The sequence below is a fragment of the Chelonia mydas genome, chromosome 11, assembly GCF_015237465.2.
Source record: "Chelonia mydas isolate rCheMyd1 chromosome 11, rCheMyd1.pri.v2, whole genome shotgun sequence".
In the NCBI taxonomy this organism is placed as follows: Eukaryota; Metazoa; Chordata; order Testudines; family Cheloniidae; genus Chelonia; species Chelonia mydas.
This window is the reverse complement of record NC_051251.2, coordinates 38,035,378-38,054,261: the sequence shown is the minus strand read 5'-3', so window position 1 is coordinate 38,054,261 and position 18,884 is coordinate 38,035,378. Positions and strand designations below refer to the sequence as shown.

The following is an 18,884-nucleotide window of genomic DNA, read 5'->3' as shown; positions in this document are numbered from 1 at the left end:
TATATGTTCTAGCTAGCTGCCTGGGCACTGCACATACTCCCCACTGGCAGATCAGTCATGCCTCGTTTGAATTACGGTGCACTGGCCACTATGTTTGCTGAACATTCTCCCTAGCATTAAATTAAGAACTTGTGAAAGAACTTGCCCTGTGGCTTCTGCAAAGGGAGGAGGCTCCCAACCCCCTTTCTGTCTGTCTGTCTTCTATCTGTCTAGGTTCTTACCTGGTTCTTATCACCAGAGTGTCTGAATGCCACCCAGAACAGAACAAAAGCAAGAGTTGAACATAGACTCGAATTATCTGAGGGTACTAGAATATTAAGTGTGTGTGAAAGCGTTTCCTTTTCTTCCTTCAGTTATTGGGCTAGAGAATTTAGTTTTTCACTTAACCCTGAAGGTGAGGTGGTCTGTGGTCATTGTTGCTCCTCTGGAAGAGAATTCCTTGGCCTTGCGCCAGATGTGGAGGAAGCTTGGCCCCTCTGCTGTTATGAGATTATGAGCTGACCCTTTTGTTGTTCTTGTGGGATGGAACAATTGAAGGAGGCTGTGGTCCCTGAATAGGAGATGTTGGTTTAGATAGCTTGATCTAATGCTATGGAGTGCCTTATGGGTGTAGGCAGAAATCTTAAAATGTACCCAGTGTTCTGCGGAGAGCCAATATCATGAGTGGGACACAATGTGTTCTCAGTAGCAAGATTCATTTTTGAGATGGGCTGTTGCATATTGGACCAGCTGAAGTGTTTTAAGGATGGTGCAATCATTCCAAATACAGGGAGTTGCCGTTCTCCAAGCTGGGGGTGACAGAAGTCACAGTGACCAGGTCAGTAGGGGACACAGCCTCTTGCTATCTACAATGGGAATAAAGCATTTTTGGCAGCAGTAGCTATTTCAGCATGCACAAACAGTGAGGAGTCTGAAAACAACTCCCAGCCAATGAAACAGCTTGTCTGAAGACAGACTTCCTTAATGGTGGGAGATAGCATGGCAGTGATTATCTCTGTAAAATGTTTCCCTCTACCCTCTGGCATCACCGCCGCCTTGCTTAGTTTTAGCGTCAGTCAGCTGCCTTTCATCTACTGGCTGATCTCACCGAGGCGCTGAGATAGTTGAGTGTCTGTCTTGGAGGTGAGTGAAATTATTGTGCTGAGTTATTCATCTGAATAGTGTGGACATTTAAGACTGTTAAGTTTCATAGTTTTTCCTTGTGGTTCAGTCAAGATGTGGTGATAGAAGCACAACATAGTGAGCAGTCTGGTAAAGTGAGGAAGAATTGCTCATTATAGCTCTGAATTCATGGCCTGAGAGGAAGGAACTCGGCCATCTCACTGCTTTCCCATTATGGGTGGTGGAAGGTCATCCATCAGCATGACTAATGTTGTTTCTATTTGCATGTGCTAGCCTGAAACCTGACTGGGAGGAGACCTGGATATTGGTAGTGGATGAGCATAGTTGGAGACAGCCCTTTTTAGCTTGTTGGGTCTGAGTTACCAGTGTTGAGTCAGACTTCCTGTAGTTCTTCAGAGCCTCTTGTGTGAATGACTGGGGAAAGGAGACAGATGTTTCTAGTTGTGGGCTTGATGGGTGGCTCCTGTTGCTCTGCCTCCTGGATTGGGTAATATGCTCTGTGAAATAGGTTGGCAGCTCCTCATCGTATGTTGTGCTGGTTACCAGGGCAGGGCGAAGACAATCTGGTGGGATGACGTGATTTACTACCCTGAAAAGATCTGCTGGTTTTGACTCAATGGCTGAGGGGAAAAATTATCTCTTTTCTTCCACCACGGCTGTGTGATAACATTGGAGAAAACCTCTGTGTTGAAAGCCTTAGATTTACACTGTCAGCCTTCATGTTCTCTTACTGTCTATGTTACCCATGGCAGATCAACCCAAAAACCAAGGTTATCTCTGAGGGCAGTGGGGGCTGCCTGCATTTATGTGTCAATATCTCCACAGCTGTGAGCAGGTACAGGCAACATAGTGGTAAACACACCAGCAGCCTGTCTATCCTGGCACTTCTGTTATTACTGGCAATGGATTTGAATTAGTACTAGAGCAATGGTGAGAGATTTAAATAAAAAACCGCTCAGTGTATACTTAGGGTATTTCTACACGCAACTGGAGGTGTGATTGCAGTTTAGGCATGTATACCTGTGCTAGCTTTGATCTAGCTAGCCTGACTAAAAATAGCATTGAAGATGTGGGGTAGGCTGCACAAGTCCACCTGGAACCCTGGTTAAGTACTCGCCTTTCTAGCCAGTGCTCTGGTGTGGGCCGCCACATTCTTCACTGCTGTTTTTAGCTGCGCTAGCTAAATTAAAGCTTGTGTGGGGGTGCCTACCTGAGCTGTACTCACACCTCAGACTACACTGCACACTACACAGGATCTATACAGTGAGACAGGGGTCACGTCTTTGTGCCTCTGTTTCCCCATCTGTGAAATAGGAATAATAGGGCTGTCAAGTGATTAAAAAAATTAATCGCGATTAATCACGTGATTAATCGCACTGTTAAAGAATAATAGAATATAGCTTATTTAAATATTTTTGGATGTTTTCTACATTTTCAGATATATTGATTTCAGTTACCACACAGAATACAAAGTGTACAGTGCTCACTTTTATATTATTATTTTTATTACAAATAGTTGCTCTGTAAAAAACAAAAGAAATAATATTTTTCAATTCACCTCGTACTATTAATGTAGTGCAATCTCTTTATCATGAAAGTTGAACTTACAAATGTAGAATTATGTTAAAAAAACTGCACTCAAAAATAAAACAATGTAAAACTCTAGCGCCTACAAGTCCACTCAGTCCTACTTCTTGTTCAGCCAGTCGCTCAGACGAACAAGTTTGTTTACATTTGCTGGAGATAATGCTGCCTCCTTCTTGTTTATAATGTCATCTGAAAGTGACAACAGGTGTTTGCATGGCACTGTTATAGCCGGTGTTGCAAGATATTTACATGCCAGATGCACTAAAGATTCATATGTCCCTTTATGCTTCAAGCACCATTCCAGAGGACATACGTCCATGCCGATGGCGGGTTCTGCTTGATAACGATCCAAAGCAGTGCAGACCGGCTCATGTTCATTTTCATCACCTGAGTCAGATGCCACCATTAGAAGGTTGATTTTCTTTTTTGGTGGATTGGTTCTGTAGTTTTTGCATCAGTGTTGCTCTTTTAAGGCTTCTGAAAGCATGCTCCACACCTCATCCCTCTCAGATTTTGGAAGGCACTTCAGATTCTTAAACCTTGGGTTGAGTGCTGTAGCTATCTTTAGAAATCTCACATTGGTACCTTCTTTGTGTTTTGTCAAATCTGCAATGAAAGTGTTCTTAAAACGAACAACATGTGTTGGGTCATCATCTGATACTGCAATAACATGAAATATATGGCAGAATACAGGTAAAACACAGCAGGAGACATATAATTCTCCCCCAAGGAGTTCAGTCACAAATTTAATTAACGCATTATTCTTTTAACGAGTGCCATCAGCATGGAAGCATGTCCTCTGGAATGGTGGCCGAAGCAGGAAGGGGCATATGAATGTTTAACATATCTGGCATGTAAATACCTTGCAGTGCCGGCTACAAAAGTGCCATGCAAACACCTGTTCTCACGTTCAGGTGACATTGTAAATAAGAAGCGTAAATGTAAACAAACTTGTTTGTCTTAGCAATTGGCTGAACAAGAAGTAGGACTGAATGGACTTATAGGCTCTACAGTTTTACATTGTTTTGTTTTTTTGAGTGCAGTTATGTAACAAAAAAAAATCTGTATTTGTAAGTTGCACTTTCACAATAAAAAGATTGCACTACAGTACTTATATGAGGTGAATTGAAAGATACTATTTCTTTTGTTCCATCATTTTTACAGTGCAAAAAGTGTACACTGTACATTTTGTATTCTGTGTTGTAATTGAAATCAATATATTTGAAAATGTAGAAAAACATCCAAAAATATTTAATATATTTCAATTGGTAATCTATTGTTTAACAGTGCAATTAAAAGTGCGATTAATCACGATTAATTTTTTTAATCGTGATTACTTTTTTTGAGTTAAATGCGTGAGTTAACTGTGATTAATTGAAAGCCCTAAGGAAAAACAATACTTCCTTATGCTCACAAGGTGGTGATGAGGCTACATTGGTTCAGAGAAGAGGCATGGTACAAGTGCTAAATATTATTTTGTTTAATATATGATCTTCTTTGAGACAGCTAAGAAGATTAACAAAGGTATTACAATAAAGATTAGCAAAATCCAAGGAAGAGCAAACAGTGCTCTGCACATAGGATCAGAAAACTTTTACATCAGGTATGATACTTAAAAATTTATAACAACCTTGTTTCTGAAAATGTTTTTTGTTAAAAGATAAAAATACAGAATGGAGCTGTGGCCCCAGCAATCCAAACAGATGCACTCCCAAGAGTTACCAGATTAATTCAAATGTAAATTAATTTTTCAGTTTTAATGAATCAGCTTTCTGTTCCCAGAACACTATGGCATCTGTGAAGATGCTCATTAGTTACCTGCAGTGCCTAAAAGTAATAATAAAACCTCACAGTAGGACTTTTATCAAGGTTATTTGACAGGAAACGAGGCCAGCTGCAGAAACTTCTGCGCAAAGAGAAACCTAGTTAACCTTATAGGTAAGGTCTGCTGAATTCTGCAACAAGCTGCACCTAAATTCAACAGTGAGGTTTCTGTGGCGAGGCATCCTGGGAGTTCTACAATGCAATCAGTGCAGTATTCCTATATTAGTTATATAGGTATTAAATTAATGTGATTTTACAGGGTCCCAGTGTTTTTTAATGTGCCAGGTTTTGTTTTTCATTTGAATACTGAGTGCTACAGGAAAAACAACAAAAAACTTATTAAAAGATAAGCAGATTTTCTCAGCCCTATCCCCAGTTATAACATCTTAACCTTTTACAGCATTTTAATTGTGTTTAATATAATTCAGGCATCTTTACTGGACTGATGCTGGGACAAATCGAATAGAAGTAGCAAAGCTAGATGGACGGTACAGGAAGTGGCTTATTTCCTCTCTACTGGATCAACCAGCAGCTATTGTTGTGAATCCCAAGCTTGGGTAAGCATTTAGGACCTGAAGGAGTTCTGTGAAATAGCATGCAGCAAGCAAGACAGAACACAACAATAAGCTATAGGAGAGCTTTTACCTCAATAGCTGAAAAGACTAAGGCTATGTGTTGCTGTTGATGTCCATACAAATTTCTGTCCATATACTGGCTGCAGGGGATTTTTAAATAAGGGAATATATTTCAGGGCCAGATTTCAGGAAGGGTCTGGTTTGGTGTTACAACAGGGGCTCAGGGTTCAAACTGTTGTGTCTCAAACTGTAGATGCTGGCTCCTTAACATACCTATTAAAGATGTCTTTCCTACAACTCCTCCTGCCTATCATATTATCATTACTCAAGAGACAGAAAAAGCTGTGGGGATATCTTTCCATTTATTCAGACTACAAGAACCAAAGAAACCATTTTCCTTTTTTAATTATTTGTTTTGGCCTAACCAGTCCCCATTTTGTATTCAGCATCACACAAGACACATCCTATGGCCAATCCAGCAAAGCACAATTCCTCCCCAGCTCTTCTCTTCAAGTTACTTCTCCCCTTTTTGGATGCAGCTTACCTCTTTTGTGCTTGACCAGCTCTGCTACTGGGCTGGATGGTGGAGCCCTATCTCCATCCACTCCTCATTTCTTCCCATCCCTTCCGTAACCCCTTGCTCACAGGGGATAGCACCAGGCACTCAGCCCCATCTGTGCCCAGAGCTGTAATCTGGGCAACCCTAACATGGATGCACAGAAATAGGGGGAGTCACTAGCCCCTGTTCAGCTGCACTAGGGCAAAGTTGTGTCTAGCCCATACGTGGTCCCCTTAAAGTCAAAATTAGGGTAGGTCCATTGAAGCCAAAGGAGCTATATTGAGTTACATGAGCTGAGGATAGCACCCAAAGGAAGCTGCTGCTAACTCTTTTTCCTGAATGACCCTGTTAGAATTGCCTCTGCAACTGTCCCTTCTCCACCTGAGTGCCAAGATGCAGAAACTCTCCTTTGACATTTATTTTCCATTTTATTCTTTTATAAAAATTTGCTCATCTGTTGAGCTCTGTGTGTGTTTTTCCTGATCCCAGTCTGCAGATCAGGAGTTACACAACATACTCTTTGATGAGTCCTACGACTTAGTTATTGGATGATGCCAAAGAAAACAATCCCAACCACCGAATTCTAAGTCATTTTAAATTCTAGTTATACTCTTGTAGGCTTATGTACTGGACTGACTGGGGGAGGCAGCCAAAGATTGAATGTGCCTGGATGGATGGACAGCAAAGGCAAACGCTGGTTTCTGAAGACCTTGGCTGGCCCACAGGCCTTTCTATAGATTATCTCAACAATGACAGGCTGTACTGGAGTGATTCTAAAGAAAATATTATTGAATCCATGAGACCTGATGGAACAGACAGAACCACTGTATTACATGGAGGTAGGAAATTAACATGAATGTTGTATATATTTCTGGTCTAAAAAATTAATGTGAACTTAGGGCCAGATTTTCAAGTACTCAGATCTCACAACTGGGGCCAGATTTTCAAAAACGCTCAGCTCCCAATTAGGCACCTTATTAAGAACCAAACTTGGTAGTGTTTTCCATTCACTTTGCGTGCATGTAAATGACTGTGCAAGGTGGTTGAGAATTAGGTCCACTGCGATTAACTTGCATGAGCAAAACAGACAGAACATGGCACAAACTGGATGGATAATTGTTGTTTTACGTGTGTTGTTATCAATTTGCAGGAACAGTGGCCTGCTCTTTTCAGTCACGCATTTCCATCAATACAAATGCAAGTGGTTAATGAATAAAATACTTGATTCAAGAAGAAGAATAGTTGGCTCATCGATACTGCTAGGGATTCTTTGCTAACTGATGATAATTTTGTTCCTTTGAGAAGTCAGCAGTCCGTACAGCCTTGATGTCTTTGAAGGCCATTTATATTGGATTTCTAAGGAAAGAGGTGAAGTCTGGAAGGAAGATAAATTTGGAAATGGAGAAAAGGTGAAATTGCTGACTGTAAACCCTTGGCTCACTCAAGTGCGCATCTATCATCAGCATAGATACAATCAGTCAGGTAATCACCAGTCTCAGGTGTTCTGTTCCCTGTTATCTGGAAACTACTATCCCAAATCCATAACAATGCCTTCAGAAAGCTTAGTATTAGCCTGGGAATAGGCAGATCTCTAAGCACATTGAAAAGTATGTATTTTTGAAAGCATAAGGATGGAACTGGGATTGACAAGTGTATTAAATATAGAGAGAGATAGAGAGAGGGGAACATATAAAATAAAGCAGGGTTTAAATACAGAAGAACAGTACATTTCTCTTTTGCAGTCATTTAGCACAAAATTATGGCTGAGTCCATTTTCCCCCTCCTGCAGCTTCTACACAGGAGGCAACAATAATTTATATTTGTACTCCAAAAGCACAAAGTGCAGGCAACTTGTTACTGCCTCCAGTATAGACCACCTCTGTCTTAACTCTCCTGTAATGGCAGGGCTGCCCAGGAGCAGTTCATACTACTCTAGCATGCTCTTCCCAGAAGGCTTTGTCTGCACTATGGTGGTGTGTAGTGTACATGTAGCTACATGCCACAGTGAAACGCAAAGTGCATCCACATTACGATGTGTAGCTACATGTGAAAGACTCCAGCAGCAGAGAGTGGCAAGGAAAGGCTCTGGGAAGGGGGAGGCAGCAGGGAAAGGCTCCAGCAATGGGGAGCTGGCCAAGTGTTTTCCCACTGCCTCTCCTGTGCCAAAGCCTTTCCCTGCTGCTGGAGTCTTTCACTGCAGCAGGGAAGGGCTCCAGCAGCAGGGAGCTGGTGGAAAGAAGCTGGCAGTATAGATGTACCTTTAGTAGGCATGCTTCATGGTGCTCAAACAATGGAGATGTTCTGTTCCTTCACCTCTTTGTGCACTTGGCTAAATACAGCTTTCGAGCCCTTATAATGAATGTAAAAGAAGACAGAAGACTTTAATGTAAAATACAATATTTATAAGCCATCTTGGTTGTTTTACATGTAGAAAAAGCACTCGGTTTAGAATTTATTACTGTAACAATCATGAGCTACTTTGCTGACAGGTGGAAACCCCCCTGCTTATGTCTCAGAAATGCTGCTAGAATGCTTCTCCAGTTAACCTCTATTATATCTGCATTTCAGTGCCTAATCCTTGTAAAGATGTCTGCAGCCATCTCTGCTTGCTGAGACCAGGGGGATACACTTGCTCTTGTCCACAAGGGGCTCGTTTTATAGAAGGCAGCACCACAGAGTGTGATGCAGGTAGAGTGAATAGTCCAACTGCAAATGGAACCACTGACTCAGTCCTATTTTCCTTTAATATGTCATTCTGATTTGGAGGGGGAATGTATATAGCTTTTCCATGACTGATAAAGCATTCTTGAATTAGAAATACAAACTGGGAGGAGGGTGCTTCAGTGGTTAAAGCAGGAGCCCTGAAGCCAGGACATGTGAATTATCTAGCCAGTTATACCACTGACTTGCTGTTACCTTGGACAGGTCACTTAACTTCTTTGTGCCTCAATTTCTTCATTTGTGAAATGGATATAATAACATCAACTCTATAAAATTTGCCAGGTTTCAGGTCCAGCTGTGAAACAGACACTGATTCATAAAAACTGTTCACTAAGTGTACAGCTGTCTCCAGAGACCCCTGGCGATTTGTTTTTAGTGAGTTGAACCAGAACTGAAGACTCATACACCCTTGAGCTTTGGGGAAGTTAGGTTCCAAATATGGATTCAAATTTTGTAGCCTAGGTTAGGTCCTGTGTACATTACAGCGATAGCCAGGGGACCAAGTTACAACATGGATACAGATGGAATGTAACCTAACCCACTAGAGCTGGGAGGAAATTTTCCAGTGGAACATTCTTCGTAGGAAAATGCTAATTTGTTGAAAGCAAAATGTTTCACGGAAAGTCTTTTGGCCTTTTCAGAATAGAACTTTTTGATTTTCTGTTTCAAAATTGCTGTTTGTTTAAATTTAAAAAATATGATATAATATTATATAATCTTTTTAAACATCAAAATGGGAACAAAACATTTCAATTTTATCAAAACATTTAGATCAACCCCAAACAAATCTTTTTAAATTAAAACGAATTCATTCTGTGGGTAACTGAATTTTTTGTTTCATTCTGTTTTGGAATGGAACAAATTTGAAATCGTGGAATTTTGCATGAAACAGAAAATCCAGTTCCCACCCAGCTCTAAAAAACACTCCATAATTGGGCTAAAAGCCTTGGTCAATCCAGGATTTTGGCCTGGCTAACGGATATGAATGGCATCAGCTACGCTACAAGTTTAATCCATGAGCAACCAGATTCTTTTATTCTGTTATAAACCATTTGTGTGTATACATTAGTGCATATACATTAGTGTAAATGGAACCTTAGAAACATAGGAAAATGAATCAGTGTTTGACAAAATGCAAATTATAATTACAGTTCTATACATTTTTCTTTTGTGTGATCAGTAAACATTTTTATACAATACAGGCGAGAGAAGACACAATGCTCAAAATACATCCAGAGATCATTTACAAGTAATTGGCTTATCATTCAAACCTGTTAAATATAAGCATTCAGTGCTAAATTGTAGAATTGCACCAGACCACACAGTGCTATCAGGAGCACCTGGGAAGCACAGTTGCTGTGCCTTCCTTGAGCACGCACCCAAAGCGGTAGAGAGAGGTATGGGGCCCATGAGCAAGCTCCCACCTCTCTCTACCCTCAATAGATAAGATGGGGGCAATACCCAGGAAAAGGCCTTGCACTTTGTGAGTGTGAGGGCTGCCATTTTACTTAGCTGTTAACTGAGGTTCCAGGTGTTCTCTTCTTTGTGCACCCAGGGAGTCTGGGTTCTGGCTTAGTTTGGTTGATAGCACCTTATCACAACAAAAAGTACAAAAGATGAGCCAAACATATCCTAATCTTATTTCCATCTTGATGGGCAATAACTATAACAAAGTGGTCCTTGTGAAACTAAATCTAGGCTACTTCTCTACAGTTAATCCATCTGCAGGATTAAGAATGAACATTGGTAAGACTGAGGCTATGATAGCAGAGGGAGGAGGACCCACCATGAAGGATATTACAGGCAGAGAGCTTAGAAGAGTGAAAGAATTTAAATACCTAGGTCAATGATTGCTGGCAATGGTACCCTCCTGAGTCATGCCCAGCATTGTGCCAAAGCTGCTTCCTGCAAATGGTGGGAGCTGGCACCAGTTATCTGTGAAAAAAAAGATGCTAATAAGGTTAAAAGGTAGAGTGCGTTGTAATTTCATCCATCCCAATGTATGGAACAGAGACTTGGCCAGCCATGAGAAAAGAAATCAGTATGCTCTGCTCTATGGAAATGAAGATGTTAAAATGGTCAAATGGCTGGATGCTCTGTGATAGTCAGCTACATGAGATTGAGAAGGTCCTAATGAGAGTTGCCCCAATTGATGACAAGTTGAGGGAGCTAGTCTATGTTGGTATGGACATGCCAAGCAGAGACCCAAGAGTTACATTGGGTAAACCCTTGCAGTAATTGAGGACAGAAGATGATGAAAGGTGAGGCAAAAGACCCAGTTCATGGACTGGATATCGGTGGAGCTTAGAGAGACCAATTTGCCTGATAGCCAGGTATACAGTCATGAGTTTTGGAAGAAGGCTACAAAAGTTGCCAACCTCAAATAGGGAAGTGGCAAGATAGAAGAAGAGTTAATCTGTCTGCTATGAATTGCATTAGTCTTTTTGCAGGTCAGTGATAGACAATTTCACAAGCAACTCCACAAAGATAGTGCCACCTCTGATTTACATTTACTCAATACTTTATGGTACTTTGACCTATTATTGTCACAAGATACTATTTAAGCATTAAGTATTGGATCATCTCCAGGCAGGCCAAGGAGATGTTTCAGTTTACCACTGCATCTCATTAGTATCTAGCACAAGTTTGTTTTGAACTTTGAAGCAACAACCTTGCAAATTGCTTTAGCTACATTTTATGACAGTAATTTTCTGTTTATTGCTCATAGCGCCTACATTTGTTCCCCTTAATTAAACTGCTTTAAATAATCTGGCCAGAGACGAAGAAAAACAGGTGAAGATTTTCAAAAAGAAAAAGAGTACTTGTGGCACCTTAGAGACTCACAAATTTATTACCAGCAGGAGAGCGGGGGAGGGGGGACCTTTTGTAGTGATAATCAAGGTGGGCCATTTCCAGCAGTTGACAAGAATGTCTGATTATCACTACAAAAGTTTCCCCCCTCCCCCGCTCTCCTGCTGGTAATAGCTCACCTTAAGTGATCACTCTCATTACAGTCTGTATGGTAACACCCATTGTTTCATGTTCTCTATGTATATAAATCTCCCCACTGTATTTTCCACTGAATGCATCTGATGAAGTGAGCTGTAGCTCATGAAAGCTTATGCTCAAATAAATTTGTTAGTCTCTAAGATGCTGCAAGTACTCCTTTTCTTTTTGCAAATACAGACTAACACGGCTGCTACTCTGAAGCCAGGTGAAGATTTTGTTTTGGAAAAAAATAATTGTACAACAAAAGGTATTTTACCATATTGGGCCCAGTGACTCAATTTTCTGTTCCTGTTTGGAACTTTGCTTTAAGCTTTTTATGTAATACCTAACTACACAGTGGGGCTTACCCAATTAATTGTCATATCTGTCAGATATAGTTTTGCTTGTTTTTTTATCATTTTCCCAAATTAAGGCCTCTAGTTGGAAGGAGAGACCTTAGCCCCAAATCAGGGATCCCTATATAAGCTAAATTACCATTGACACGAATAGGAGTTTTGCTTGAGTAAAGGTTTCAGGAATGGACTACTTCTGATTGAAAAGTAGTTAAAACTTTTATAGCCCATCTAGTATATCTAGGTTGTAAGTGTAAGGAAGAGAGAGCCAAAATGCATCTTTCATTTATAGACTATAAAAGCATAGAGGATTCAGACCTTTTCCGTAATATTTGTACCATGCTTTTTAGTGTGTAGATTTCCCGAAATTCGAATTAAGGCCAGTAAAATTATACTTTAAAGAAACTTACTCTCTTTTTGAAGATCTTCATTAGGTTCAATATCAAAACATCAGAAGAATGTGGAAAAAGAAAAGGAGTACTAGTGGCACCTTAGAGACTAACCAATTTATTTGAGCGTAAGCTTTCGTGAGCTACAGCTCATTTCATCGGATGCATTCTGAGGAAGTGAGCTGTAGCTCATGAAAGTTTATGCTCAAATAAATTGGTTAGTCTCTAAGGTGCCACTAGTACTCCTTTTCTTTTTGCGGATACAGACTAACACGGCTGCTACTCAGAAGAATGTGGGTTTCTCTTAAAAAAACATACCAATCCAATATTATATGGATGTGTCTTTGGTCCAAGTCAGACAATGTTGCAGCCTCAGGTGATATCTGAAGAGTGACTGAAGCACTAGCATGACGTTTAATGGGCTCCAGTGCTGAATAATGTGGAGCTTGAGCTGCTTTGTGCTGACAGAGCACAATGTAGATAATAAATGGCGACTCCTCGGATTTGGGATTTCTCCCCTTTTGTCATTTTCCTAATTGGGGCACATCAGAGGTTCCCTCCTCCTGTTTAAAAGCAAGTTTCCATCCACTATTGCCCTCATTATCTCCAAAAATAAATGCATCATTTCTGGACAAATCACTTAATGCCCATCCCTATGGGACGGAATCTGCCAGCTGGCTTAAAGAGGAGTTTGGGACAGATGAGGTAGGATAATGTTGCATTCTGAATTTTGAGCCCTGCAGGCAGGGAACAGGAGATTTGCTTGACCTGACTTTGCTGTGTCCATCACTTTCCACTTTCCAGTGTTAGAAGCATACACTGCAGTGTCCATCAATTTTCATTTACATTTCTTCATTTTATATGCAAGAAAAAATGTTGAAACCTGCACCCTTCTTGATGCTGCTGAACCATTTTTACTGAATAACCCCTTATTATGCAAGAACAGAAGTTTTACCAGGATTAAAAATGGTATTTTGGCAGGACAGTAAATATAGTAACCTATGTCCCTGGCCTTAAGAGCAATATTTTCAAAAAACTGCATCTGAGTTTGAATATGCAAATGTTAGCACACACTCAGTTTGGGTGATTGCATGCACAAAATTACAAGCCTGATTGAAATTTGGCCCTAAAAGTACATTTTAAAAAATTGCATGGTAGCATATGCCTTGCTGAGTATGGCTTATTAACACATGCATGGCTTTCCATTTCTGCAGCCATTGAATCCCCTCCAACAATGCCACCAGCATGTAGGTGTATGTATGGAGGAACATGCTATATTGATGAAAATGATCTTCCCAAATGCAAGTAAGTCAATGTTGTAGTGGTCGTAGGTCAGAGTTTGCTGGTTTAGCATCACACTAGGGTTCAGTTCTTCAAAATGTAGTTACAATGATGCATTAACAGAAGATTTAACACATTGATAATAGCATATTTGTAGCAATGGTAGGAAAAATGCACATGACCATAAAACATTAGCAAATAAGTAGTTTGAAACTAAAAGGTTTGGAAAGGAAAAAAAAGCAAACCATAAAGAGTTCTCTAGTACAAGCTATAAAATAAAGGCAAATTTGGTGAAGGGGGAAAAGAACTGTAAATGCACAGAGGTATAAGCCAGTAGGTGCCGCCAATGCTCCACGGAAACCAAATCTCCGGATTTTAATTACTCTAGTTTCTGACTCAGCATTACTGTATGTCTATTTCTGAGCAGATAATAGGTATATTATTTTTACAGTCAGTGAAACATGTAATTACTATGAAGTGAGTTGAACTCTACTGCCTGTCTGTAAACATTACAAAATATAATAATAAAGCTTACCCGCTAGACTTAATAAAAGACAGACGGTCAAACTATCTCCCTTATATTCACAGGTGTTCTGATGGCTACACGGGAAATTATTGTGAAATAGGATTGTCAAAGGGAGTGCCTCCTGGAACAAGTAAGCTTCAAGTATATATTAAACTTGGTGACTGAGCTAAGTCATGTGTCAGTTTAAGGTCAACCTTATACTTCTGATAGGCTCTTTTTAACTTTTAAGGTATGCTTGTTTTAATATTTACTTACTCTTCTATCTCTCGTAGCAGCAGTAACAGTGTTGTTGACAGTCATTCTAATAATAATAATTGGAGCATTGGCAGTTGGAGGGTTCTTTAACTACAGACGGACAGGCTCCCTCTTACCAGCACTTCCCAAACTACCAAGGTACGTTTCACAAGACAGGTAGTTGTTTAGAGTGTGTATACCAGATGTTTACATTTGTTTACATTTGTGACTGAATGTTTCTTAAGGATATGATATGTCTACTATATAATAGTTTTACTGACACAAGGGAAGTGCAGGGTTAAAGCAATTCCTAAAGATTTCTGCTGCCAGTTAATAGCAAAGCTGGTCATACCTGACAACAAAGATTACCAGATTGTCACACTACTCTGGGCCCCAATTAGTTTTCACATAAATAAATATAACATGCTTTTTAGACTGGGTATTCATTTCAGAGGGATGGCTAAATATGTTTATTTTCATTACTTTATCAAAGGTTATAAGACTACAACTCAGGCAAGTTAGATACAGGAACTCTTTAACCATTAGAAAGATGAGCTCTTTTGTAATGTTGTACTCACCTGCAAGCAATGCTATGCCAAATACCCACATGTTTCATGTTTCTGTGAGGCAGGAGACCTCTGTCAGATCACTGGCCATGTTAGAAGCACAGCAATCCAGTGAAACTCAACTTCATGAATTATCATTTTTTTAAAAAGTTTGACATTTTAAAGTGAAAGAAGGGAGATGAAGAAAATACTTCTAAAAAGAAGGGGCTCAGAGCACAAACAGGTTTTGAAACATTTCTTTCAAAATATCTATTTTATTTAAAACATTTACTCCTTTTTCCTTTCAAACTTAAAATTGGTTCTTGAAGTACATGGGTGAGAAATGACACTTTCAGCTGCAGATCAAACTTGTGTGTGTGTGTGTGTGTGTGTGCACGCGCAAATTTGTGCCTGGGTGCTAGTCTACAGACTGTATAGACTACAGTATATAGATATACTGTACAGTGTATGAACCAATGTAACTATAGTGGGTTCCAAACCATTATAATTAAGTCAGTGCGACTTGTAATGTGGACTCGGACCTAGTTATACTCATAAAAAAGTGTTTATATTGGTATGCCAAAACAAGCAACCCCCATATACACACTTCTATGTCTATTATAACTGCATCCACACTAGTGATCACACTAACTTAATTATATTGGTTTCTGAGCTGATACAGCTAAATGGGTGCAAAAACTGTTGTAGAACAGCCCTGAGAGAAAAAGTGTTAGAGTTCTAACTGTTGGTTGCTGACAGTAATATTCTGTTTCTGTATTGTTTCATGGAAATGGTCATTGCGTCACCAGATACTAAGTGAAAGTTTTAAAACACTTACCTGACTTTGACTGGTGTCAATTTCCATGAAAATGGGGTCCACCGAAATAGAGTTCTAAATCTCATTCCTCTAACTACTGGGTCTCATTTTAAAATCTTTTTCAATGAGTATGACTTAGCACTAAAGTCTGTCATTGTTCAACTCCTCCTAGTAGGCTCTCCCTATGTAATGCACTGTCTCAGTGCATGTGGTCGTGTGTTCTGCTGGCAGTTCCAACAACTATAAAAGCCTGCTACAGACATCTAAAGGAATACTCTTTTAGCTCAACACGTAGGGCTTGTCTTCACTGTAAAGTGTACTTGAATTATAACTTGAGTGTTGCTCCTAACTTGAATCCAGTCCACACACAAAAATCCTTATTTGGAGCATGGTGGTGCTTTTAACTTGAAATGACTAGCCCATCGGAGGTTATAGTCTAAAGCTCAAAGTAGAAATTAACACAACCACTCTGAAATATGGACCTAGGCTGGCTCCATTCCAGTGCTGCCAGTCCTCCAATACCTTCCGCCTTGAAAGGACAGACATGCTATCCCACAGTTCGTTGGGAAAGAATTCATAGAGCAGCTCAACTTACTTACATGCAAAGAACCATGTGATATGCCCCCAGAAGTCTTATCGCCACGCATGAGTGAGGTCAGTGCCAGTGTGGACTGAGCAACTTTAATGTTATTTAGCAGTGTGGGTACTTTCACTCAAGCCAGGTTAACTCGAGAGAAGTAACTTGAGTATAGATAACCTGAGTTAACTCTACAGTTAAGGCCTCTGTTTTAGTTGCTGAAGGTCCTGGTTTTGACCACTGCTAATATCTTCATGTGTAAGGCCACAGTTCATATTACTTAGAACTTATACTCTTCCTCTCACCCAATTTCTAACATTGCTCATACAATTGCAAGCCTAATTTGCACCTGCAGTTATCCCAACAGCATGTGCAAATTAGGCATTTACGTGAAAATACCCATGAGGAACCTAAATGGTTATTTGTATGCATAGACAACTAATATATACACACAATTCCTGAAATTTTATCCTCCAGTTTGATATACAATTATAATGACATTTTTGTGTATGCTTTGGGCTTTTGCCCTATGGAAATCTGGCCCTAAGGTTTTAATAAGAATTATACTATTGAATTGTAAAATGTTTTAAAAAGACAATGAATTTATGAATTTGTCAGGAAAACAAAATTGAAAATAAGACTAACCAAATTGTAGTCAGCATACCTTTATTTTTTTAATGACTCAGTATATCTTGTATATAACTAAACCCTGAGGTTCTTACTCCTTATTTGGCCAGAACTGCCATTGTATTCAATGAGAGGTTCGCTGAAGTGAAGAGTAAGTAAGCCTTCTGGAGTTGGCCTATAGAGAGAATGTTTCAAGTTTCCTAGCAACAATCACACAGAACATTTGATTTAAAAGGTTACTGTCCAAATAATTGATTTTTTATTTTTGAAGCTTAAGCAGTCTTGTAAAGTCCACTGAAAATGGCAATGGGGTGACCTTCCGATCTGGAGCGGATGTGAGTATGGACATCGGTGTGTCTGGCTTCGGAGCTGATTCTACTATAGACAGAGCAATGCAGATGGTATGGCTCAATTCCAAAATCATCTTTAACATTTTCCCTTGTTTTGTAACTGTTTTGTGTGTCACACGGAAGAATTTTATACAGAAAGACAATGAGGTGATAAATGCGCTATAAACAAAGAAGTGAATATTGAATTAGGTTATTCTAAAGAAGTGAAAGCAAAGACTGTTCTTTGAGATAATATACTTTTCTCAAGATTTATGTGGTAGAAATTAAATTAATCACTCTGGAAATACTTCAGCATATCATCAGGGAATGAATGGGCACTTTAGTCCTTTAATTCTACAGATATTACTAGATCTCCCTGCAAAGGTCTTTGTGTACTCAGGCATCTCGTGGAACAAGTCAAAATGTGCAAGTTACAAGGGTTCCCGCTTCCCGCCCCCCAGTAATATTATACATAACTGAGACTTCAGACATAATATTCAGAACCAGTCACAGGAAAAATGACTTTCTGCATCGGATTGTAAACTTGTGAAATTCACTGCTGCTGGAAGTCTGTACAAATCCTGGATGTTTCTATCAGTTTTTGGACATGTCAGATTTTATCCAGGCTGATGTATCGCTGTGTCTGAGAAATAGCACTGTTTTTCGAGTCTTACATGATAAAACTATGAATTGCTCCCTGCAGGCCCCTCCACCAGCATGCAGAATCTTGGGCGGGCTCACTTCCTGTCACTGCTTCCCAGCTCCCTTGGGCTCCCTGTTGCAGATTCATAGATATTTAGGTCAGAAGGGACCATTATGATCATCTAGTCTGACCTCCTGCACAATGCAGGCCACAGAATTTCACCCACCACTCCTACAAAAAAACCTCACACCTATATCTGTGCTATTGAAGTCCTCAAATTGTAGTTTAAAGACCTCAAGGAGCAGAGAATCCTCCAGCAAGTGACCCGTGCCCCATGCTACAGAGGAAGGCGAAAAACCTCCAGGGCCTCTTCCAATCTGCCCTGGAGGAAAATTCCTTCCCGACCCCAAATATGGCGATCAGCTAAACCCTGAGCATATGGGCAAGATTCATCAGCCAGATACTACAGAAAATTCTTTCCCAGGTAACTTGGATCTTACCCCATCTAAAACCCATCACAGGCCATTGGGCCTATTTACCATGAATATTTAATTACCAAAACCATGTTATCCCATCATACCATCTCCTCCATAAACTTATCGAGTTTAATCTTAAAGCAAGATAGATCTTTTGCCCCCACTACTTCCCTCGGAAGGCTATTCCAAAACTTCACTCCTCTGATGGTTAGAAACCTTCGTCTAATTTCTAATCTAAATTTCCTAGTGGCCAGTTTATATCCATTTGTTCTTGTGTCCACATTGGTACTGAGTTTAAATAATTCCTCTCCCTCTCTGGTATTTATCCCTCTGATATATTTATAGAGAGCAATCATATCTCCCCTCAGCCTTCTTTTAGTTAGGCTAAACAAGCCAAGCTCCCTGAGTCTCCTTTCATAAGACAAGTTTTCCATTCCTCGGATCATCCTAGTAGCCCTTCTCTGTACCTGTTCCAGTTTGAATTCATCCTTCTTAAACATGGGAGACCAGAACTGCACACAGTACTCCAGGTGAGGTCTCACCAGTGCCTTATATAACGGTACTAAAACCTCCTTATCCCTACTGGAAATACCTCTCCTGATGCATCCCAAGATGACATTAGCTTTTTTCACAGCCATATCACATTGGCAGCTCATAGTCATCCTATGATCAACCAATACTCCAAGGTCCTTTTCCTCCTCCGTTACTTCT

The 18,884-nt window shown here is 40.0% G+C and overlaps 1 protein-coding gene across 3 annotated transcripts in view; it reads left to right on the top strand.

Annotated features, from left to right (window-relative positions):
- Window positions 1-18,884, top strand: part of LRP2 (LDL receptor related protein 2) — a 182,220-nt gene that overhangs the window by 151,269 nt on the left and 12,067 nt on the right. Inside the window, exons 68-75 of one of the 3 annotated variants that reach the window (XM_037912394.2) lie at window positions 4,962-5,090; window positions 6,286-6,506; window positions 6,973-7,149; window positions 8,236-8,355; window positions 13,333-13,423; window positions 13,988-14,055; window positions 14,198-14,318; window positions 16,997-17,126. In XM_037912394.2, coding sequence (XP_037768322.1) covers window positions 4,962-5,090; window positions 6,286-6,506; window positions 6,973-7,149; window positions 8,236-8,355; window positions 13,333-13,423; window positions 13,988-14,055; window positions 14,198-14,318; window positions 16,997-17,126 — 1,057 coding nt within the window. Of the gene's footprint in view, window positions 1-4,961; window positions 5,091-6,285; window positions 6,507-6,969; window positions 7,150-8,235; window positions 8,356-13,332; window positions 13,424-13,987; window positions 14,056-14,197; window positions 14,319-16,996; window positions 17,127-18,884 lie in introns of all 3 variants that reach the window. The other 2 variants (XM_043525116.1, XM_043525115.1) reach the window with 2 other exon arrangements.